The following is a 23,828-nucleotide window of genomic DNA, read 5'->3' on the forward strand; positions in this document are numbered from 1 at the left end:
ATGATGTCATTTCATATTCCCAACAGCATTCTATGGCAAGACTTGCTTCCCCACAGCCTCACTACTAGAGTGTATTGTTACAGTCCTGACGTTAGCCAATCTGGTGGGGGAGACATGGTATCCCAGTGTTGTTTTAATGCACGTCTCTCTCTCTACAACGGGGGTTGAAGAAGTTTCCATATGTTTAAGGAACATTTGTATTTCTCTTGCTATAAACCATCAGTTCGTGTATTTTGGCATGTTCAGGGTGGTTGGTCTTTTTCTTTTTTGATTTCCAGGAACTCTTTATGTTAAAGAGATGAATCATTTGGCTGTGAAATAAGTTCCAAATATTTGTTCCTAGTTTGTCATTTGTCTTTTCACCCCTATGACTTTTTAGTGCAAAAATCTTTTTTTTTTTTTTAAATATGTACTCATGGGTACCTAGGTAGCTCAGTGGGTGAAGCGTTGGAATCTTGATTTTGGGTCAGGTCATGATCTCATGAGTTCATGAGTTTGAGCCCTGCATTGGGCTCTGCACTGACAGTGAGGTGCCTGCTTGGGATTCTCTCTGCCTCGCTTTCTATGCCCCTCCCCTGCTTGTGCGCTCTCTCTCTCTCTCTCTCAAAAAAAAAAAAATGTAGTCAAATTCCTCACCACGTTGTATTTATAGATTCCAGATTTTGAGTCACAGTTAAAAAGGTTGTCTCCACTTCCAGGTTTCAAAGGAATTCACAGATGTTTTCTTTTAATATATGTATGGTTTCATTTAAAATTTTATTTGAATAGCTGATTCATTATGGAAAGTTTTCTTTGTATGACTTTTGCACATTTCTTGTTAAATTTATTCCTAAATATTCTTTCTTTTCTTTTCTTTTCTTTTCTTTTCTTTTCTTTTCTTTTCTTTTTTTTTTTTGCTGCTATTGTAAATGTGGATTCTCTCCCAAATATCTTACAACTGGTTGATGATTGTATATAGGAAAACTATTTGTTTATTTATATTAATTTTATATCCTGCCAATTTAACAGAATTCTACTGTTTATGGTATTTTTCCCATTGATTCTATGGGTTTTCTGCTTATACAAGCCTTGTAACTAGAGATAGTTTTTTATATCTTTATTTCTAATTCTTATGCCTCTAACTGCATCTTTTACTTAATCAAATTAGCTAATACTTTTGATCAGTGGTTAACTAGTTGCAGCAATAGTGAGTACCTTGTCTTATTCCTGACTTTAGTGGGAATACCTCTAGTGTCTTCCCATCAAAACAGATGTTGGCTTTGGATGCCCAGGTGGCTCACTTTGTTGAGTCGGCTCTTGATTTCGCCTCAGGTCATGATTCTGGGGTCATAGGATTGAGCCCAGCATTGGGCTCCATGCTGAGGATGAAGCCAGTTTAGGATTCTCTCTCCCTCTCCCTCTGCCCCTCTCCTCTGTTTGCACTCTCTCTCTCTAAAATGAAAAATTAAAAATAAAAAAGAAGAAGAAGCTTTCTGTGTGGATTTCACTGTCGATCAATTCATTCGCTCAAAAAAAAAAAGATTTTGGTTTTGGGGCTGGTTGTGTGTGTGTGTGTGTGTGTGTGTGTGTGTGTGTGTGTGTAATTATGTTAAGAAAGAATTTATCGATTTTTATTTTGCTGAATGTTTTTTAAAAATAATTCATGGGATTGAATTTTCTTTTCAGCATCAAAGGAAATGACCATTTGCTTTTTCTATGTGGATATAGTATTTAATATTAATGAATTTTTTTTGGTATTGAATCACCCTGCAATCATGGTATAGACTCCCTGGTCATTGTGTATTTTGCTTAATATGCTTTTGGCATCTGTGTGGCAACTTTTATTTAGAATTTTTCCTTCAATATTCATAAGAGATTAGGATCTGATTTTCTTTTATTGTGTGCAATCTTAATCATTTTTATATCAGTTTGAAATTCACTTCATAGAACTAATTTGGAAGTTTTCTTTTGTGTTGTATGTCTGTATATTTTCAGTAACATTGAAATGATCTTCTCTCTAAAGGCTTGTTATAGTTCCCCTGTGAAATCATCTAGGCCTGGCATTCTTTTCAGTGGGGGAGGGAGAGCTCTTGATGGTTAGGAGGTTCCTTGAAAGATGTTTCCCTGTACTTCTATCCCTCATCCTATGTGTTTGCAATACTGAGGGCTCCAGGTGGCAGGAAGTAGGAAATAAGGCTGCAGGGGTAGAGGATACCTTTCTAAAGGCAGATGAGGTCTGGGGTAGATTGAAAGTATAATCACCTTTAGGGTGGAGAAGGGACAAGAGGGGAGTAATGTCGGAGGGGAGGTGTGGGTGCGCCAGGAAGAGAAGCCAGAGAGGCCCAGGCTGAGGAGAGATCAGCTGCTTCTTCCCAAAGATTTTTCTTCTGACTCTGCATTCCAACCTCTCCTGGGGGGTCTCTGTCCTATTTTCACAGCTGAGAAGGCAAAGGAAGTTTCCCGTAGTCCACAGCCTCTGTCAGGGAGGTTCTCAGAGTCACCTTACCTGAGGGAGCTTAGACTAACAACGGTCAGCAATCCTCTCCCCAAATTCTCCCCATTTGCATTTGTCCTGAGCCAGTTTTAGCCTACAAGTCCTGTGGCTCACAGACTTATTAAAAATCTTGAAGTCATAGACAGGTCTGAGGCAGCTCTCTCAACAAGAGGTTTGGAACAACCACTCCACAGCTCAGATAGCTCTGCCGTGAGATGGCTTTACTTTGGCAAATGGTAGATGGGGGTAGGCTCTTCTGGGTGCCTTGAGAGTCCATGCCACCTTCTTTCCCTTGCTTCCTGTCTCTCAGCTTCCTCAGCCCTCTGTGGACCTGCAGGAGACCCGCCTTGGCCACAATACAGCCTATCACCAACAGGTGCTGGGGTCTGTGAGGTAAAGAGTGGGAGCACTTGGCTAGAAAGGTCACCTCCCTGCAGCTTCAGGATGTTGCATTTGATCAAAGACAAGGAAGGGGAGGGAGAGGAAAGTTGTGATATCCCTGAAGCTCCCCACCACTTCTGAACCCAAGGAAAGACTTTGGAGAGGCTGAAGCTCACACGCACTGCTGAGAGATTGTTCTGTGCTCCAAATGGTGTTTCCTGAGTACAGGTTGCAGGCCTTGTGGAAAGTGTGACCACTCTCAGTGCCCCCCTCACCCTGTGCTATGATCTCTTCCAGGCCACAGATTTCTAGCTGGAGCTGATGGAGTGGGCAGTGGGTTTGCAGGGCGAGGGAAAGGCTGGGGAGTGCTTTACATTTTAGGCCAGCAGTGGGGCCTGTTTGGGATTCTCTCTCTCCCCTTCTCTCTGCTCCTCCCTCCCTGGGGCTCTCTCTCTCTCTTTCTCTTTCTCTCAAAATAAATAAATAAACTTAAAAAAAAAGAGACACTTAAAAAAAAGAAACAATTAGAGAAACTCTTTAACCTTTTTTAAAAAACTTAGTCTAGGGGCGCCTGGGTGGCACAGTGGGTTAAGCGTCCGACTTCAGCCAGGTCGTGATCTCGCAGTCCGTGAGTTCGAGCCCCGCATCAGGCTCTGAGCTGATAGCTCAGAGCCTGGAGCCTGCTTCCGATTCTGTGTCTCCCTTTCTCTCTGCCCCTCCCCCGTTCATGCTCTGTCTCTCTCTGTCCCAAAAATAAATAAACGTTGAAAAAAAAATTAAAAAAAATAAAATAAAATAAAAAAATAAAAAACTTAGTCTAAGTTTCTTGGGGTTTCTTATTATATAAGATAGATCCTACCTCTATGGCTTTCACCCATCCTACTGTGGAAACCCAGGCTGTAAATTTTTTATAACCCAAACTCCAGTGTCCCCCTCTCTGTGCTCTATTTCCACTACTTGCTCTCAGCTCTCCCACCCTGGGCTTCTCTGCCTGGATAGCCGGTTTTGGAAACACTCTGCCTGTTCAACTTCTGAACCCTCCCTTGGACACACATTAGGTATTACAACTTCCTCAGCTTCAGGCACTGTGACTGTTGAAAGGAGATTGGAAGAGATGTCTCTCCATGTGAGCCTTGAAGCTGAGTTAGGGCAGAGAGAAGTTGATGAGGCATATGTTGTCTGAGAGGCTGGAGGTGGGCTATGGGGGGGTGCATGGGTCATGGTATCCAGTTAGGAATGGATGGAACCCAGGGAAGACAGAAAGTGGTTTGAGATGGAGCATCCTGTGGGGGAGAAGGGGAACAGGAAGACAGGCGTGTGGACAGTGTGGAACACTCAGGTTGCTTCTCTGGAGTGGAGGGGCACAGTACCATGCTTTAGATGTTCCTCCTGGTGGAACAGCAGATTTTCAGGATGTGCACCATGAACCATGCCCAAGGTAGCAGAGGTGAGCCCTAGAGGCAGGTGAACAGAGACCCTCCACCTCCTTCGCCCAGAGTGTAGCTTCACTGGAGAGCAAGCTTTGAGTATCTGAAGGCAGGGGCTGTGATTATTCATCCTGTGTTCCCAGATCCTGGTGCTGAGTCTGGTGTTTCGTAGGCTCTTTGGACTCTCAAGTGAATAAAAGAACAGAGGGAAGGAAGGAAGAAGGATGGGTCAACAGTACAACTTGATAATGAGCTGGAAACTCCAGATGAGTATTGATCAGCTCCTTTCCAGGGTCAGGTAATTGGGGCTCATCCTCCTCTGCACTAGTGATTTTCATGGGCAGGGGATGGGGGGTCACCAGTCATAAGAAAACTCCCTCTTCTGGTCTCCTCTGACTCTGCTGGGTTAGAGAAACTAAGCCAGAGTTCAACAAAATCTCAGTCCAGATAGACGAGACAGAAGAAATCAGATTCAAGAAGAGGACCTTATTTAAAGGAAAGTTGCTCTGTTGTCTGAGACTTTTTGTCCTGCCCACATCTAGTCTCTGAAGTAAATGCATCTTGTTCACTGGCTCATTAGATTTCAAGTGCAAGTCTTGGTCTGTAAAGTGTGCAAACTTAGATTTCTCTTAATGGGTGCACATTTTTTAGTAGGATGAAGCCAGGGGAGCCCAGTGACCTCCACAGGCTCTTCAGAATCTTGGGCGTTACCAGATACACAGGGCCCTTGAGCTTGTTAGACAAAGGCTGATACAAAACAAGTACATCAAGACAGAATTTAAAAACAGCAGATTAACTAATAGTAACCCAAAGACCAATGCGTCTGTAACCACATTTTTGTTTATTTTTTAGTGTGTTTCCTTCATGGTCTTTCTTGTGGCTCACCCTATGCAGTTTGTGTACTTGTTGAGAGCTTTTTTTTTTTAATCTGTCTCTGACATTGTTTCTGCTGAACTCAGTTTTTCCGAGACCCTCTCTCCTCATAGGCTCAGTTTTGGCCTGCCAGCCACAGTCCTCCAGTTTCCGTGGTAGAAGAGGCCTAGGCTGCTTCCTGTGGGCCCCCAGCTGGGCAGAAGCATGCAGTGGTATCTCCTCCTGATTTGGGCACAGGGGCTGAGGCAGGCTCCCCTCCCCACCTCAGGTAAGGCCTATAAATCCAGCCTGGAACTGGAGAAACAGAAGGAGGAAGTAAGTCTGGGAGTGGAAGTGAGGGAAGGAAAGGCATGGTTTTCAGAATCCTGTGGCCCCTCATGTGAGAAAAGGCAGCGTCTGGGAAGCAGGTTCTGTTTTGGGTGGCAGATGGAGGCCTTGGGGTTGGGGTGTCTGACTGGCCAACCCAAGAAAGGAAATGGGGAGAGAAAGGAAACAGGGAGGAGGGATGATCAGTTTGCTTGTAGAAGTTCACTCCCGTTTCATCGTTCTTTCTTCTGTCCTTGAGGAAACTTCTAGAAAGACATTGTACATTTTCTGTGGATCAAAAATGTCTTCTTCACAGATTCCAGAGAGTCTACCATTATAGACTGAATTTACATTAGATATGGTTCCTTCCATAATAAAAATCATAGACATATGTTTCTGAGGGGGGAACAGATATTGAGACACTATATTATAATTTAATTTGTATGTTGTTTTTTTTGAACCATTTGAGGGTGGAGCTGTACCCAGATGATGGGCGGTGGTCAGTGCTGAGGAGGGTGCTTTTGTCTGGGAGAAACAAGTTTCTCTCCAGTCTTCCTTTCCTTTGGATTTTGTGGCTTTCCTGAAGGTTTTTCCAGGCACCTCAAACAGCAGTCAGACAAACAGCAAGGTTTTATTTCAAGGAATAGTGTGCCCAGCGTAGAACTGGCTGCTGGAAGATGAAGTAAAACAAAAGTGGTGGCTGACAGGGCTTATGTTGTAGGTAGGGAGACAAAATAAGTACATGGAAATAATCAAAGAGCTTGTCATGAAGCTAGATTATAGCAGCATATCCTGAGTGGGTGAAGTGTAGCAGTTATAGTCCATGTGGGGAGTGACAGGATGGACAAGAGACGCTGTCATTCCACAGACCAATTCTAGCCTCAAAGCCCTTTAGGATTTCTGTAGGAACATTCCAGGACAGCTGTTGACATAGGACTCATGCACATTTTCTCCCCTTCCCTAGGAGCCGTGTCAGGCAGGATAGTAACAATGGGGAACGTTTCTGCAGAGGAAGGTGGCTCTGTCACCTTGCAATGTCGCCTCTCCTCTACCACTGCCAAAGTGACACAGGTCAACTGGGAGCAGCAGGACCAACTTCTGGCCGTTCATCATGCTAACCTGGGGTGGTACCTCTGCCCAGCCTTCAGGGAGCGAGTGGTCCCCGGCCCCAACCTGGGCCTCACCCTGCAGTCGCTGACCAGGAATGATACAGGGGAATACTTTTGTACCTATCACACCTACCCCGATGGGATATACAGAGGGACACTCTTTCTGGAGGTCCTACAAAGCTCAGGTATGCGCTCTGGAGCAGGGTGGCTAATGAACTTTCATCCTCCAGAACAGAAGATGTGTTCCTGCTAAACACTGTAAGAACAGGGTCTTTCAACCCTGGTTCACATTCAAATCACCAGGGAGCTTTTAAATGACACTGATGCTGGAGCCGCATCCCAGACCAATTTAATCAGAATCTCTAGGGGCAAAGTTGGGATGTAATAGATTCTAAAAGCATGCCTGGTGATTCAGATGTGCAGCCAGAATTGAGAGCCACTGTTTTGGGTAAGAAGGGTATCTTATATGTGTTGGTTAGGAAGAACACTATTAAGGTCATTTGGGAAGGGTTCTCATTTATTGGTTTAGGATTAACCAGGCAAATTAGAATTAGCTTCTGGGGCACCTGGGTGGTTCAGTCAGTTAAGTGTCTGACTTTGGCTCAGGTCGTGATCTCATAGTTCATGAGTTTAAGCCCCACTTTGAGCTCTGTGCTAACAGCTCAGGGCCTGGAGCCTGCCTCAGATTCTGTGTCTCCCTCTCTCTCTGCCTCTCCCTAGCTCATGCTGTCTCTCTCTCTCTTTCAAATATAAACATTTAAAAAAATAAAAAGAAAGAATTAACTTCTAAGTTTTTTTTTTTTTTTATGTTTATTTATTTTTGAGAGAGAGAGAGAGAGAGCAGGGGAGGGGCAAAAAGAGAGGGAGACAGAGGATCTGAAGCAGGTTCTGCCCTGACAGCAGAGAGCCCGATGTGGGGCTCAAACTCTCAAACCTCGAAATCATGACCTGAACTGAAGTCAGATGCTCAATCGACTGAGCCACTCAGGCGCCCCTAGCTTTTAAGTTTTACAAAGGATTAAAACACAGTGTGTGCTAAATGTAAATACATAATAATTTACCTTTGTATGGTACTTCATAGTTTCCAGAGTGCTCTTACATTCATTATCACCTGAACACTTAAACCAGTTCTCTGCAAAGTGGGAAAAGATTTTTGCATCTGAGAAACAGTATAGCAGAATGGTGATGAGCTCAGACTATGACACCAGAGAGCCTGGGTCCAAATCTTGGTGCTGCTGTTGACCTCAGACAAGATTACTCAGCTTCTCTGTGCATTGATTTTCTCATCTGTGAAATGAAAATAGATGTAACCTTATGAGGTTCTAACATAGGACTGAATACCGTACTACAAGAAAATGCCCTGAAACAAGGCCTGGAATGGGGCGCCTGGGTGGCTCAGTCAGTTAAGCATCCAACTCTTGGTTTCGGCTCAGGTCATGATCTCACGGTTTTGTGGGTTTGGGCTCCGCATTGGGCTCTTCACTGACAGCACTGTGGAACCTGCTTGGGATTCTCTCTCCTTCTCTCTCTGCCCCTCCCCCACTCATGCTGTCTCTGTCTTTCTCAAAATAAATAAATAAACTGAAAAAGAATAAAAGAAAAAACAAGGCCTGGAACATGGTAAGTACTGTTAGCTCTGACTGCCAGCCACTCCCATGTCACTATTTGATGGAGGTGGAGGCTGGGCCTTATAGTTGCTCAGAGCAGTAGAGCTGGTTTTAACACAGATGATCCGGTTCCATTAAATTACACCCTCAGAGCTTCTTGCTTTTTATTTTATTTTATTTTTTATTTGAGAGAGAGAGAGAGAATGAGAATCTTAAGCAGGCTCCGCACTTAGCGTGTAGCCTGACAGGGCTTGATCCCACAACCCCAGAATCATCGCCTGAGCTGAAATCAAGAGTCAGGCCCTCAACCAACAGAGCCACCCAGGTGCCCCTAGACCCTCAGAGCTTCTGCCTGTTAGTATCGATTGTGTTGGAGATTAAGCTTTATGAGTTAGCAAAATATGTGTAGACTGAGAAGATAAAAGGCTATTTTAAAGTTCTTTTCAATGCTGCTTCTTGGCTGGCTCTGACATAGGTCAATGCTGCATGTGGGGAAGAGCCTATATCCTTTCTGGTTCTATGCACAGCCCGCCGCAGCCCTTCTACCCCCAGAAGCTGTGTTCTCCATGACTACTTTGCTCCTCATCTGCCCTCTTCCCTACCTGTGGCCAAAGCAAGAGGCTGAGTCTGCAGTGCAAGAGGAACTCATCCTGGGGAGCTTGGGCTCCCTCCCCCCTGGTACTGTGTGGGTCTATGGGCACTGCCTTGTCCTTAGTGACTGCATTCCTTAGCCACCTTTCCCACAGTGTAAGCCCTTAGAGGGAAGAGGGCCTGCCTCTGCTACACCCTTCTCTCAAAACTTCCCTGCACCCCTGGGATCTGCCCAAGCTCCTAGGAAGGAGGTGGGAATAGGACAAGGCAGCCTGGAAACCCTTCTACCTACAGTACAGCACACATCTGAGCAATTGTTCTGTTTCTCTCTCGCTGTCCTTGGATCAGCTGTCACTCTTTTCAAAACTCCCTTTCTGCTTCTTCTCCTTACACTTTATGTCTTAGTGGAAATTCATTTGTTCATGCTTTAATTCCATATTGCAAATATTTATTAAGCACCTGCTATGTGCCAGGTGCTGAGAAAAAACAGGATAAACCTCCAGAACGTTACTCTCTCCAGGGTCTCACAGATGGAAAAATGTTACAGGTTTAATGTGAAAGGTTATATTCTTTTCCCCCTCTTTTTTGTGCTTTAATTAATTAATTTTAATTTTTAATTAAACATTTTTTACTAGTATGATTATAAATGTGAAATTTAATAAAATGTTCACTCTCTGGGTTTTTTTTTCTGGATGTTATTTTTTGTTTCATTTCATGATTAGCATGGAAAGTGATTTTGTCGAATAGAGGAAGGGAGTGTTAACAATGGTCTGCTTTGGTTCCAGAGATTAGCCATTGATTTTACAGTGAGCCAGGTAGATGCTCTTCCGTTCAAGGAGTTGGGCTTAAAGACTCCAGTCCTATGGTTACAGAAAGACCTGGCCAGCCTGCACCTCTGTGCCCTGACACAGAGGCTTCCCTGTGTAATGGCTGACCTTTGCTTCTGGCTTTCACCCCCCCACCCCGTCTTCACTTTGTCGCCCCTCCAGTGGCTGAGCGCAGCGCTGGGTTCCAGATCCCACTGCTTGGAGCCATGGCCATAGTGCTGGCAGTCATCTGCATGGCAGTCATCGTGGTGGTCACATTGACCAGAAAGGTAAAGACTGTGGCTGCACATCTCAGTCATGGCCACTCTGCCCCTGCCACCCTGTCCTTTCATGTCCCCTTCCTGTCCAGAGAGAGACCTTGATGTGCTCTCCCCCGCTGCCCTACATATCTGTTTTACGGTCCTTGCTCTGCCTTTCAGTGAAGTTGTTTATGCTCTACTTCTGTCCCTTTCCTTGTCTGGGAACTGCAGAGAGCCTGGACCTGTATTCCCCCCCATCTTGCTGTCACCTACAGCTCCTAGTTCTTGCCTGTCCCTGAAGCCACTCCCTAGAGAGTTTGATTTATCTATTGTGAGTTTGCTGTATTTTGGGCATCTACTCAGTACTAGGGATTTTTGTGTGTTAGCTTATGTAATTTTAACAACCTTCTGTGGTGTTGGGCTACTCAGCAGTTCTACAGGATGAGAAATAAACATTCCCCAAATTTAGGGGAAAAAGGTACATGGCAAGATCAGTAGGCTATACATCCTCTGTTGCTCTAGGTTAAGAGGTCATGCAGCTGAAAGAGTGCTGGATGGGGAAGTAGATGATGTCGTGTCTGAGCTCAGCATTGAGGGTGATTACAGGGAAAGTTGTGGAGTCTCCCAGGTCTCCATTTCCTCATCCAGAAAGTGGGGATGATGGTGATTCTACTTGCTCTGTATCACAGAGCTGTGATGAACAGGTGGCACAGTACCTGTGACGGCCTTGTAAACAACGAAGAATTAGGTGAATGTGCTTGTGTTGTAAACTGGTAGCTACTGATTAGGATGAATGAAAGAATTTCTGCTCCCTGTTTTGTCTGCCCTTTTGGACTTTTAAAGCCATCCCAGGTCGCCTTAATTTCAGTCACCAAACATTTGGGGGAAAGCAAGTCTGTGATTGCCAACATCGTTTTCCACCTCATCCTAGACCCTCCTCCCTTGTTCCTGATTCACTTTCCCCCCAAACTGGGTTGGGCTCAGTGAACAACCCAGCTCTTCATCCCTGACATTTCTTTCTCTGGACCATGTGCTTGGTGCTGTTATTACTGATATATATGGGTTTACAGCTACCACCTTATTTTCTTCATATATGTTTTGCTTGTTTTTTCCCCTACTCTTTCTTGCTGTCTTTTGAATTAAGTACTTACTATTATAAAAAGATCTATTTGGTAATTATGCTAGATTTGCTATTCTTTTAATGGTTACACTAGATATTACAAATCATACCCCTGACTTATTCAAGTACAGTATAAATTAGTGCTTTAATCATGTCTTGGATTTTGCAAGAATCTTAGGGCGCATTAACTCTTTTTTACCTACTTTCCCAACTTATTGCTATTATTACCATGTGTTTTAGTTTTATATATATTTTAGACCCTGCAAGAAATTAGTATTGTTTTTAGAGTCATTATTCACTTAGATTTACCCTTTCTGTTGCTCTTTACTTCTTCCTGCATTTCCTGTCTTGTACCTAGGATCATTTTCCTCTGTCTGAATAATATTGCTTATATTTCCTTTTGTGTAGGTGATGAATTATCTTGTTTTTTTTTTGTCTGAAAATATCTTCAATTTTTCCTTAATTTAAAAATGATATATTTGTTTTGCTGGGTATACAATTCTATGTTGGCAGTTACTTTCTTTCAGGACATGGAAAACCTTTTCCATTGTCTCTGGCTTCCCATATTTCTGTCGAGAAACTATGGGAATCTTATTTTTGCTCCTTTGAAGGTATGGCTTTTTCTTCTCCTTCCTTTAAAAACTTTCTTTCTCTTTGATTTTCAGCAATTGTACAGTGATATAATTAGATACAGCTGGGAACATGTAGTACTCTCAAGGCGGGTGGCTTGAAGACAGTTTAAAACGGACAGTTACGAAGTACTGGGCAGCATTAAGGAAACCATTAGGAGAAGTGTAGCAGTGTATTGTCACCCCTAGTCTTTAAGGGAAAGGGGAGAAGGTGATTACTAGAACCTGGAAAGGGAGAGATGTGTGGAGGGGACCAGCTTGAGAAGTACTGTAATCTTTGATTGAAGGTTATAGCCAGTCTAAGGCAACTATGCAGAGAGAATGCCGGGGGAATATATATACCCTCACCTCACTCTCCTTGCCTTCATCCTCTACTGTTGCTCTGCATTGGTTGAGCCCAAACCCAAGCCTGAGGGCAAGGAAGCCTGCTGATGCAGTGCACATAGTTCCGTCTTCTTAGGAAACAGAATCAGGTGCAGAAGGCTGGAGAGCAGAGTTGGCGGGTGAACAGATGGTATCCACCCTTGCTGCTCACAGACCTGGAAACTGGGCAAGAGATTTTGACTTTCCAGGGGCGGGTTGCTGGTCTCAGCCTTCTCTCATGTATTCTTAATCTCTCGTCCATAGATAAGCAACACCCCTCCCTGTTGGTTGTCCATCCATGTTTATCTTAGGAACACTGTGCTTTATTAGCCATCTTAATATCCTGGTGGGTCAGCCTGCCATTGCAGTAACTACATCCACTTTGTTTCTTAAGTGCTACCATCTGCCCCTATATCATTTTGGGGTCTCCTCATTCCTATTGCTACTAGGGATCCAGGTCTATAAAAGCATTCAGCCCCAGCCTACAGAGGAGAGATACCACTGAGGTTCCCAGTAATGCTGGTGCTTTCTTCACTAGCACATTCTTTTTCACCTTTGTGAAAGAGTGTCCTCTGGATCTTCCCTAGAAACATAATCAGCTATTGGATTTTCACAATTAGGTAGTACAGGGATCGACCAAGTTTCTCTGTAAAGGGCCAGGTAGTAAATCTTTTAGACTTTGTGGGCTATACGGTCTCTGTTGCAACAGTTCAACTCTGCCATTGCAGCATGAAAGCACCACAGACAATATGTAAATGGATGAGTATGGCTGTGTGCCAACAAACCTTTATTTATAAACACTGAAATTTGAATTTCATATAATTTTCATGTGTCATGAAATATTATTTTTCTTTTGAATTTGTTTTCAACCACTTAAAAATATAAAAATCATTTTTAGCTCACGGGCAGTACAAAAATCTGTGGTAGGCCAGATTTGAGCCATGGGCCTTAGTTTGCCAATCCCTGATTTAGTAGGTTATATTGGGGAAAACTCTGTTTTTTTCTTCTTCTCTACTCTTAACACTGCACAGAACACTTCTAAACAACAGATGGGTGGGTTTATTCCCACACTGACCAATTCTTCTATACCATCTGGGTGTCCTACAATCAATTCAGTTCTGACACTATCTACTTGGAGTTAACATCAGAACCCACACATTAAGGGCTCAGTCCTACAGGACTGCCCTCACTTTCAGACACCAACTGCAAGTCCCAGACTGTCACCTGTACTTCTGACTGACCAACTATAAATTGAAGTTTCTACAACCCCCTCCTTGGATTTGATAATTTGTTGACAGCTCACAGAACTCAGAGGAACACTGACTCACATTTACTGGTTTGTTATATAATAAAGAGTATGATAAAGGATACAGATGAATAGCCAGATGAAAGAGATACACAGGATGAGGTCAGTAAGGGTCCAAGCACAAGAGTATCTGTCCCTGGAGAGCTGGGGGGTGTTACCCTCCTGGCATGTGGATATTTTTAGAAAACTGGAAGCTCTTTGAACTCCATACTTGTGGGATTTTTATGGAGACTTCATCATGTAAGCAAAATTGATTATTAGCTCATGTTCCAGTCCCTCTCCTTTTTCTGCAGAATGGGGGGTGGGGATGAAAGTTCCAAGCTTCTAATCATGGCTTGGTCTTTCTAGTGACCAGCCTCCATCCTGGAGCCCACCCAACGTCACCTCATTGGAACAAAGACACTCCTATCACCAGGAAATTCCAAGCCATTTAGGAGTCCTGTGTAAAACATTCCTATCACTCAGCAAATTATAAGAGTTTAAGGAGCATTGTGTCAGGAACTGGGGTTAAAGACTAAATATTAGTAGAAACTGAGGATAGAGACCAATATATATATGTTCCTTATGATTTTACATCCATCCATCATTGCATCCCTACTTGTCTGAGGGTTTGGGTTCTTTCTTCCTTAGTTTGCCAAAGTGGTGTTGGTATGTTTATTGACAGCAGTGTATTAGTATTGTCTCCCAGAGTCCTTGTGAGGGTGTTATATCTTAAGTCACGAGATGTGTCCCAATATTGGCCAGTCTCATATTTTGCTTGCCCAGCATGCCCCTTCGCTCTGAGAATTCACTCCCAGACATGTTCTCCCATTGCTGCCGGTACATGTTGGCTGTGTCCTTTAGGTATAACCTCTCTCCTCCTTAAGCATTCCTGGCATTCCCTCAGGTACTGTAGGCTGCAGTCTTGCCCTAAATATGGGGCTGATGGCCTGTAGGGGACACAGGTCCTAACAGGGCCATAACTTCCATCAAGGAGAAGTGGGCCATTTTTGTAGTTCCATAGGATACAAGAGAAGCAGGTAGTTCTCAGTGAGTCTACCCAGAGATCCTCTTCCCAAGTCATAGATATCTCTCCTTTTCTAAGCATAAGAGACTTGCACAAGCTTACAATCCAGCCTACGTTGAAGTTCTATCTCTCTTACAGTTAGGTCCTGTGCCTGGTCTTCAGTGTCAGAGATGTGTTTTTCTTGAAATGCTATCAAGAAGGAGCTTTGACTCTTCACACTTTGCTTCCAGGTGCTGAGAGATCTGAGCCTGTCATGCTCCCCGCTCCATGTACTGGGGAGAATTTAGTAAAAACTACTCAATCCCACAGTTTGAATAACCACTCTTTTTCCATACTTCGCAAATGTCAGTGATGTGGCACCAGCTCAGATTCCCCTTCCATCTGTGTCCCATCCCATTCCACCACCACCAGTGGGGTTCGTATTCCCATCCAGCTGGGGAGGGATCCCTCCACAATACCATCCTGTGTCTGCTTCTAGGGCCATTTCCAGGAGCAACAGTTTTGGATCAGATCCCCATAAATAGATCCTGACATATGAATTTTGGTGAGAGTGATTTACTGGGATGGACTCTCAGGTGAAGGGTAGTGAAGGAGTAGCTGGATAGGGCCAAGGGCAGAAAGCTCAGCCAGACTTTGTCTCAGCTGGAGACTTGACTGCAGCAAGAATTAATTGTATGCAAATTTGGCTGTACCTTGAGGCAGGGAGCCAGATTTTTGAAAACCCACCTTAGTCAACTCCCAATTCCATATGCTAACCAGAGAGGGCAGGGCCCAACCACCATTCCCCAGAGAAGGGGCAGCTGTGAGCTGCCCACAGCCCATACTCTCAGTGTCTGGGGAATGGGATCCCTGGTCTAGCAGGTAGGATCTGAGCAGGGTGCTAACAGCGTTCCTTATAGACCTGGAGAGCCCATTGGTTGCATTATTTAGGAGCGTGGACTTTGGAATCAGACAGACCTAGCTTTGGATCCTGGCTGTACCACTTCAGTAGCTATGGTAATATCTATAAAGTGGGAATAATTATGATGCAGCTCTCATAGCGTTGTGGGAAAACATCAGTCAAGTAATTCATGTAAGGCACTTGGCATTTTTCCCGGCATGTATTAATAAGTATTAGTTATTAAGTTCTTGTAATTATTATAGATTTTATTTACCGTGGCACTTTATAATACTTGGTACTCAAAAATATTGATATTGCATGGATGTATTATGACTAAATGAATGGATATTGTTTGCTAAGCAGGTATTGCAAAGAGTTTCCCTAGGGGATCTTCTGTGAGGGAAAAGAGAGATGGCTGTGTCCAGCTCCATAACACTGACTACCCACTGTCTGTCCTCCTCATGTCTCCCAGGGGGCAGTGTTTGTCCTCATAGGACCCAGCTGCAGTCTCCCTTCTTGCTCCTATAGGACCACTTCAGCCCCAGGCTTGTTTTTTGTACTGGCAATGACAGAGCCCCGATACACAGGGATTAAATGAAAACTGAGCAGCTGAGAGACCCATCTCAGGAATGTTTACATTTCCCAGAAGACTTTGGAAGCCAAAATAGTCAAGATTCCAGGGCAAGGGTGGCCAGTCTAAGAGTGGAAATGAGAACACACCAGCACCAAAGGTCACCATCAGTTCTTTGAGAAAGAATTGGATATTTATATGTTTGAAATGGATTGGGTTGCATCAAGGGATGTAGCACTCTTTTAGCACAGCATCAGCATGACCAATGATGACCCCTTTTCTTCATACCTATGGTAAGGGTGCAGCCATTGCATTGAAAAGGAATGAATGAAACAGTGAGTGGGAAGAGACCACCTGACTCCTGTGTATCCTTCTAAGACCATGGCTTCTATCTAGGCCAAGTTCCTCAGGGCCTGCAGTGTAATGCCACCCCTAATATTTGATATTTGTTCATGGTGTACATCCGTGCAGCCTATCCACCCTTCCCGTTAGCCTATATGCGTGCACCGCTGAGCTCACACTAGCCAGTAAGGATGCTATTTCCTCTCCTGGGAAGTAGTAGATGATGGGAAGAATGGGATTTGGTTTTGTGTTTGTTGTTATTTTCCAAGCCTGTGTGTGGCTTTTTGTAATTCTGTCATCCAGACCCGTGGATGCACCCCATGGTGGGAGTGAGTGACATACTTTAGAGCAGAGTCTCCAGTAAGACTGAGAGGGTGTCACCTCTGCAGTTGATGCCATTAGGTGTTTCTTCTGCCATCCTGCTTGTGCCTACTGGTCTTTGACTTCCTTGGCTTAGCACAATCTTCACCTGTGATGCTCTCATATGGGGGCAATGGCTGACCTCATACCCTTTGTTTTCCCAAACAGATTTCACTGTCTGTTCTATTTTCCCATAATAGCAATTGTAGCTGTCTGACTATGAGTCCCTTTGATTTGGAAAATCCTGTTCTTTTAGGTATGGGCTGAGGAAGAGTGTGTGTGTGTGTGTGTGTGTGTGTGTGTGTGCGCACGCGCGCGCGTGCATGCATGCCTGTGCCTGCGCATGCATGTGTGAACACACACTTTTCAGTCCCAAAACATATATTGAATGTCTGTTATGGGCTCTGAGGTTACAAAGAGGAATACAGCATAGATCCTTCCCTCAGGGAGCCCACAGTTTGGAGAAGTAAGAGGGGTAAACAGATAAGTTCTAGACAGCATTGCATGTTACAACAGAGAACATCTAGAGAACAGGAAGAATGTCACTCTCACAGAAGGTCAGGGAAGGCTTCTTGGACAATGTGCTATGGAGCTGAGTCTGGAGGAAAGAGTAGACAACTTTTTGGAGATCATATAAAAAGTTGGGGGAGGTAGAAAACAGTGCATGGCATTCGAGAAGCAATAAGATGAGAAGCAGCCTGGCTGAGGAGAAAGAGCATGGCCTGGACCCAAGTCAGAACGGGGATTGTCCTTGGGTAAGTGGCTTCACCTGTCTGCATATGAGCTCATTCCAAAACAGAAACTTCAGTAGGGTTGTTGCTGAGATGACATGAAGAAGCTAGCCAGTACGTGCTCATAGCAGCTTCTGAATAAATGCTCCCTGCCTGACACCCAGGCCATATGCCAGGAGCTGGAGGGTTGAGTGGGGATGCACCACAGGTGATGAAGCTGCAAAGGTGAGTGTGACCAAATCACCAAAGGTGTTTTGGGGGGCATCACACACAATCTTCTGCAGGGAATGTAGTGAAATTATGGACTAACCTACGGTGTTTTACAAGCCCCTTGACATCCACCTGCAGCCCCTCTAGGAGATCAAGCACCCTTCAGTAGGCAAGGGGAGCCATCCAAGGGCTTTAGGCAGAAGCATGGTGTGATCCAACTTCCAGTTCTAAATTACCACTGTGCTGGTGGCCATGTGAAAGTTGGACCCGAAGAAAGAGGGAGTTCAGAGGTAGGCGGGTGCTTGAAGCACAGGGCGAGATAAGACATGGGGGTAGGAATAGAGAAGAGGGAAGTGATTTCAGAGGGACTTAGGAATAAAATTGGTTGGGAATTTATGGCCGATTGGAATTTAACATTAGGCTTCTGGTCATCTGGTGCTGTGAACCAGGAAAGAGAACGTAGGGACAGGAGCAGGTTGTGGGGGAGGGAACATGATTGTCTCATTTGAGACAGAGTGAGCCTGAGCTTGCTGTGACTGGCCATTGGGTGGTCTGGAGCTTGGGGCTGGAGCCCGGGGTAATTTGGGTACAGATCTGGGAATGTTCAGAGGGCAGATGGTATTTGTAGAGGTCCATATACATGAGGTGACTCAGAGAGAGTGTTCAGAGTGAGAAAACAGAGGGCAGAGCTTGGGGAGTCCCTTTATTTGGGGAGCTAATGTGTGAGCAGGAGAAAAGCAGGTCCGGCTGAAGGTGAAGGTGGGAGTTTGCAGGAGGAGGAGAACCGGGAGAGAGTGATACTGTGGGAGCCAGGGAAAGAGAACATTTCCAAAAGGAAGAGGTCAGCAGTGTCAGAGGCAGTAAAGAGAACAAGAGAATTGAGACAAAAAGCTGCTTCACGGGGTATGGGGCTCACTGCATGTGGAACAAGGGTGGTTTCACTGGAGTGGTTAGTACTGAAATCTAGCTGCGATGAGGCTGAGAAATTAAGGGTTAAGGAATTGGTATTGGTAAGAACACAACTTTGCTTGTGTGTGTGTGTGTGTGTGTGTGTGTGTGTGGTGTGTGTGTGTAAGAAAGGAAGAGAGAGATGATTGTAACTATGTATCATGTTGGGGAATAACTTCTGAATGACATCCCCTCCTCCTCACTTTGTAGTTTGTTTGTTTTCAGAAGAAATCTCTCAGAGCCCATTCTTCGGAAAGTGGCCTCAGGAGAATGCCTCGTGAACAGGAGGGATGGAGTGCCGGCGTTCTGTCATCTGCTGGAAGCTGCATCCAGGCAGAGGCTGTGCCTGTGGTCTTCTGCACAGAGCGGAGGGGAGATGACTGTGCCGAGCCACATGAATACTTCAACGTCCTGAGTTACAGGAGCCTTGGAAGCTTCAGCTTCCCAGCAGAGACCAGTTAGCTCCCAGAGGCATCGTCTGGGAGATACACTCCTGTCTCTGCTATTACAGGTGGATGATGTACAAGGGTCTGCAGTCTCCATTATTGCTGCGCGTGTGGGTGTGTGTGTTCAGTTGAGTGAATGAATGTCATTCTCTTCTCCACATCTCCTCTGCCTTTCCCTTCCCTGGTGGCAGACCCAGAGTGAACAGCTTGTGTGTTGATTATGAATGCAAAGTTAAAAAAAAAAAATAACTTGACCTGGTTTGAGCGGATCTTATGGCTCTGAGAAATGCATTCCCAACAGGAGCACTGGGCAGGGCTTTGGGCTGCAGTTTTGTGATGGATGATGATGATGATATGATCATCTCATTTGTCATGGTCATTTTCATCAACATTCACACATTCAAGGCATTTTATGAAAAAGGCATGACATGGGCATGGGCTTCCATGGGGCGATTTGGGCATGACTAACCCACCCTCTCAGGTCTCAGCCTTTATAAACCTTACAGTTAAATGGGGTGATGACATTTGCATTAAAGGTAGTAAGAAGACAGGGAGACAAGACATGCGTCTTTGGGAAGAGATGTGGTACAGGCTGAGGTGGTCAGGATAGGCTTTGTCTGGGGCAAAGTCCTGGGAGGATGGAAGGAACAGTGAGGCTTATGTGGTCAGAGCAGGAATTTTGTCCAGGGAGGTCAGAGAAACCGAACAGAACTACTGAAATATCTCACATGGAAGATCCTGGCACCAAGGGAGCCAACAGGGCTTCAGATTTTACTCCCTGAGAAGCTAATTCAAGTCTCCTTTTGCTGGGTGTGCTTGGAGTCCAGGGATGGGCTGCAGCAGGGGACCCCAGGTCTTCCAGCTGCCCGCTGGGGGGGCTGCAGCTTAGCCCCTGGCCAGGATCCACCTTTTCTCTGTCAACCCACCATGGAGCCTGTGAGGAAAGAATCTGTGTCCACCAAAAGGAAAACCTGGATTTTTAAAACAGGGACTCTTCCTAGGGGGGAGAAAAAAGAGTGATTGAGGGTTTAAAAATGAACACCCTCCCACTAGCTGCTCCGAACCCTTAAATTCACCCTCTGACCTCTTTGTGCTGGGCTTTGGGTGGCATCTAAGTGCGAGTTTCTGTTTAGCTGACAATCAGGCCTTTATCCTGCCATCACCTCTCTTATAGGATTGAGGAGGAATGCTGGGCACGGAGGTGACAGATTTTCTTTCATGGGCACAGGAAATGAGAGAGGATGTGAAGCAAGGCTGTCATTTGCCAACAGCTGAAGTGAAGTATTGCTCTGCTCCCTAAGTAGGCAGGCTGAGCAAGAAGAAAATTCAACTCCTACTCCTTGGATTTGTATTTTTATTTTTCTCGCTTCTCTACCAAATAGGTATGTACTTAGGAGCAACGAGCCCAAATCTGTCCGGAGTGCTGAGTCCTTTGGAAGACAGACAGATGCATGTCAAATGCTGTTCTGGGCCATGGCAGCCCAGCACATTCTTCTTGCCGAACTAGTGCAAACGGCTTGGGAGTAGAATACCATTCACGAATTGGAAATGAACTAAAACGTACTGACAAAAGGGAGCTGCAGTTTGCTTTGGAGGAGACATATATTGAGGTCAAGGCTGGACTGAGTGTTGGGTGTTATTTAACATGATTATAGTGACAGGGAAATATCTACAAATACCATTTGGATGGAGATAAAAATACAAAAGAACCCATAGATGCTATAAATAGGCCAGGTTGCTAAAATGAGATTGAATTAGACAGAAAATAAATTTTCAAGTGGAATTCACTGAACTAGATTTTCCTTGGAGAACCAGAGAAGACAATTCCCTAAAAGCCAGATTCCTGAACAGGTGTCCTGTCCAGTGCGGTAGCCGTTCTCCACAGGTAGCTGTCGAGCAGGTGAGATGTCATAGTCTGAATTGAGATGTACTGCGCTGTAAGTATAAAATGCACACTAGATTTTATACTAGGCTGGTTGTGTGTAATAAAAACAGAAACTATCACGTTAGTAATCTAAACATATTGATGACATGTCAGAATGATAGGATTTTGGATATTTTGGATTAAAATATGTTATTAAAATTAATTTCACCTGTTTCTTTTTAATTTCTTAATATGGCTACCGGACAATCTAAAATTGCATATGTGGCTCCCATTATATCTTGATTGGGCCATGCAGCACTAGACTCTGGACCTGAGCACAGCTGGTACCAGGGAAGGGTGTCCATCACTGATTGGTGGTCTCTCTCTTTTGCTCTCATTCAACATAGGGTTTGAGGAGACTTTCTCCTCTTATTATGTCTTTTGAGAAACACATAGGAGAGGATTATAGGGGAGATGGAGTTAGGAGATTATTAAGTGCAGACAGGAAGTGGTCCTAAGCTCTCTTGGATCCCCTCTTGGATTTCATGATAGGAGAAGGGAAGATAAATGAATTAAAGAATGAGAGTTTGGGGAAGAATAAATGTACTGGCTCCCGACCCTTAGAATTACTCCACATTCTAAGCCTGGGCACGTACAGTCTGATCTCTAATCCAAAGAACTATCCTGAACAAATATGAGAAATTTTGAGTCATAGAGCTTTGAGGTAGGTGATCTTCATGAGTAGATAGATTTTTCTCATGCAGTTTTATTTCATGACTCATTCCTTCTCACCTGTCAGCCCCTGGGGATGAATCATCACGCACTCAGGTTCATACGGATTCCATCAGTGCTGAAGCTAGACAGACAGGGTGGCTGTGTGCTGGGTGCAAATGGCAGCATTCTGGTGGGCACGCCGTCCCCACAAGGCGGAGGGAAGCAGCAGCATGGCTGTGGCTGCCAGCTGGGGGATGTGAATTTGGTTCCATCTTCTGGGTCTTCCCAGTGCTGCTTCAGGGCTGTAACTAGTAAATTTCTGCATCCACTCCAAAGTACACCTGTCAAGAGGCTCAGAGGAGCCTTATGTGTGCAAGAGCCTGAGCTTCCAGGAAGTCAGAATTATGAGCTTCAATGTTTGATAGAATTTTTTTTTGCAGAAGGTAGAGTCTAGGACAGTACTATCCAGTAGAACTTTCTTTGATGATAGAAATGTTTTGCATCTGTACCATTCAGTGTGGCAACCACTAGCCACACGTTGCTATTGAGCACTTGAAATAAGGCTAATGTGACTACAGAACTGAATTTTAAATTTTATTTCATTTTAATTAACTTAAATTTATTTATTTATTTATTTATTTATTTATTTATTTATTCATGAGAGAGGGAGAGAGAAGATGTGTGTGAGTTGGGGAAGGGCAGAGGGAGCGAGAGAATCTCAAGCAGGCTCTATACCCAGCGCAGAGCCTGACGTGGGGCTCGACCTCATGACCCTGAGACGATGACCTGAACTGAAATCAAGAGTTGGATGCTTAACTGACTGAGCCCCCCCCCCCCCCGCCAAAGTGCCCCATCAGTTAATTTAGACATCACAATTCTAGTAAGTCTCTTGCATGTGGAGAAAACACAGAAGTATGTTTATAAGCCATTGGACGGGTCTACAGATGCTATGCATGTGGAAGGGCTCCCACCAGGAATAAGCATGGAGGTCCTCTTCCATTCTCCTGTGGACTTTCTTTGATAAAAACAAAGCATGAGGTGAAAAGCAGGCTGTGCATTTGTTTATTTCGGACTCTTCCCCAAAAGGTATCTGAGGTAGCCAAGGGGTTGTGCTCATTTAAGCAGGGCTACGGTCCTCTAAAGGTTTGCAAGTCATAGGTGTTATGCAGGAATAGACATGCATCACAGGATTTGCCCTGGACTACAGTCATTCTGACTTTATGTCAGAATGTTGTGAAGAATACATCCTCTGGTTCTAGAAGTCCAGTTGATTTTACAGAGATCAAAAGAGAAGTACCTAGGGTGTGTTGTGGACTGAAAGGGTTGGGGGGACCCGGTTAAGTGCTAAGTGCTGCTACTGAGCTTTATGGCATTTGATAAGCCACTTAACCTCCTGATCTTCATTATAAATGTTTCCTTATTTGTAAAATGGTGATAATAATATCTACTTCTTAAGGCTCTTGGGAAGATGAACAAAATGTGGTTGAGTCTTTGTAAGCTATAAAATGCAGAATTAATGTTATCATTATTGTGCTTGGCACTGCTTATGATGCCACAGAGGTCCCCGAGGGGGCATCAGACCTTCTTGTTGGGAGCAACCAGGGTATCTCGAATTATCAAACTCTTAAAAACTGGGATGTAAGGAATGCTAAGAGTTGCAGATATATCTGTGGGATCTGCAAGTTCTCTGTAAGTATTTTAAAATGTTGTGTTTGAAGTGAGACAAACTTTTAAAAAGTCAAACATATCTTGGATAATGATGACTTTTTAACAGAAGGTATTGTTGTTGCCTTCAGTTTCCATATTTGTGTTTACAGTTAAGTTGATTTCAAGACATGGAAGCTTAACTCATAGACGATCCATTTGCTCCAGGAGGGTGGGCTGGTGGGAGATTTTGCAGTAGTTGAAATAGTAGGAAAATGGTGGGAAAGCTGTTTTCACTCTGTGTGCAGTATGGATGCCACCCGCAGAGGGACATGGGACAGAGCAGGCAGTCCACCTCCCTTTGTGGGCGGCAAAATATCACCCAGTATATTAAATTCATAGCTATTTTAAATTATTAAAATTAATAATCCATCAAGATGCTGCTACGGTTCACAAAACTCATGTAAGGGCAAACCAGGCATCATGAAATATTTTCTTTTTCTTTATTTTCTATTGCCTAGAGTATCAGGAGAACTTAGGGGTTCAGTGATTGAGTTGCAAGAACTTGGTATTGTAATTCACAGAGGTCACCTTTCAGCCCAGAGTTCTCCTTAAGACCCTTCCCCCATCCCACACCCCTGCCTAGGCATCTGTATTCCTCATACTGGTGGAGATGTCCGTCCACACTCACTTCCTCCAACCCAAAGTCTGCAAATCCCTGGGAGTCCCCCAACTTGACTGCTTATTGCTTGGACCCTTCCCTGGCATGCCCAGCCCATAGATCTTTCTCTTAGTTTATCAACTTCCATGGCACTGACAGTCTGAATGGTACAACCTAGCTCTTGATTTTATATGAATCTT

At 44.4% G+C, this 23,828-nt stretch overlaps 1 protein-coding gene across 5 annotated transcripts; it reads left to right on the forward strand.

The window, feature by feature from the left end:
* Positions 1–3,586: 3,586 nt before the first annotated feature.
* Positions 3,587–20,832, forward strand: TIGIT (T cell immunoreceptor with Ig and ITIM domains). Of its 5 annotated transcripts, none has more exons than XM_045036976.1 (5): positions 3,587–5,422; positions 6,425–6,754; positions 9,757–9,863; positions 18,510–18,810; positions 19,920–20,832. In XM_045036976.1, the coding sequence occupies exons 1-4, from the start codon at positions 5,359–5,361 to the stop codon at positions 18,759–18,761; spliced, it is 753 nt and encodes a 250-aa protein (XP_044892911.1). In that variant the 5' UTR covers positions 3,587–5,358; the 3' UTR covers positions 18,762–18,810; positions 19,920–20,832. The 5 variants fall into 5 exon arrangements, with proteins under 5 accessions (XP_044892911.1, XP_019695305.1, XP_019695304.1 ...); XM_019839746.2 differs by having other exon boundaries at positions 20,128–20,832; XM_019839745.2 differs by having other exon boundaries at positions 18,510–20,832.
* Positions 20,833–23,828: the final 2,996 nt, after the last annotated feature.

This window comes from Felis catus, chromosome C2 (assembly GCF_018350175.1).
Source record: "Felis catus isolate Fca126 chromosome C2, F.catus_Fca126_mat1.0, whole genome shotgun sequence".
In the NCBI taxonomy this organism is placed as follows: domain Eukaryota; kingdom Metazoa; phylum Chordata; class Mammalia; order Carnivora; family Felidae; genus Felis; species Felis catus.

What these genes read in the sequence shown, in the direction of transcription:
- TIGIT (XM_019839745.2), top strand. Translation starts at nt 5,359, where the DNA reads ATGCAGTGGTATCTCCTCCTGATTTGGGCACAGGGGCTGAGGCAGGCT. An exon ending in GGCTCCCCTCCCCACCTCAG is followed by an intron (nt 5,423 to 6,424) that starts GTAAGGCCTATA and finishes CCCCTTCCCTAG; the next exon opens with GAGCCGTGTCAGGCAGGATA. An exon ending in TGGTCACATTGACCAGAAAG is followed by an intron (nt 9,864 to 18,509) that starts GTAAAGACTGTG and finishes CTCACTTTGTAG; the next exon opens with TTTGTTTGTTTTCAGAAGAA.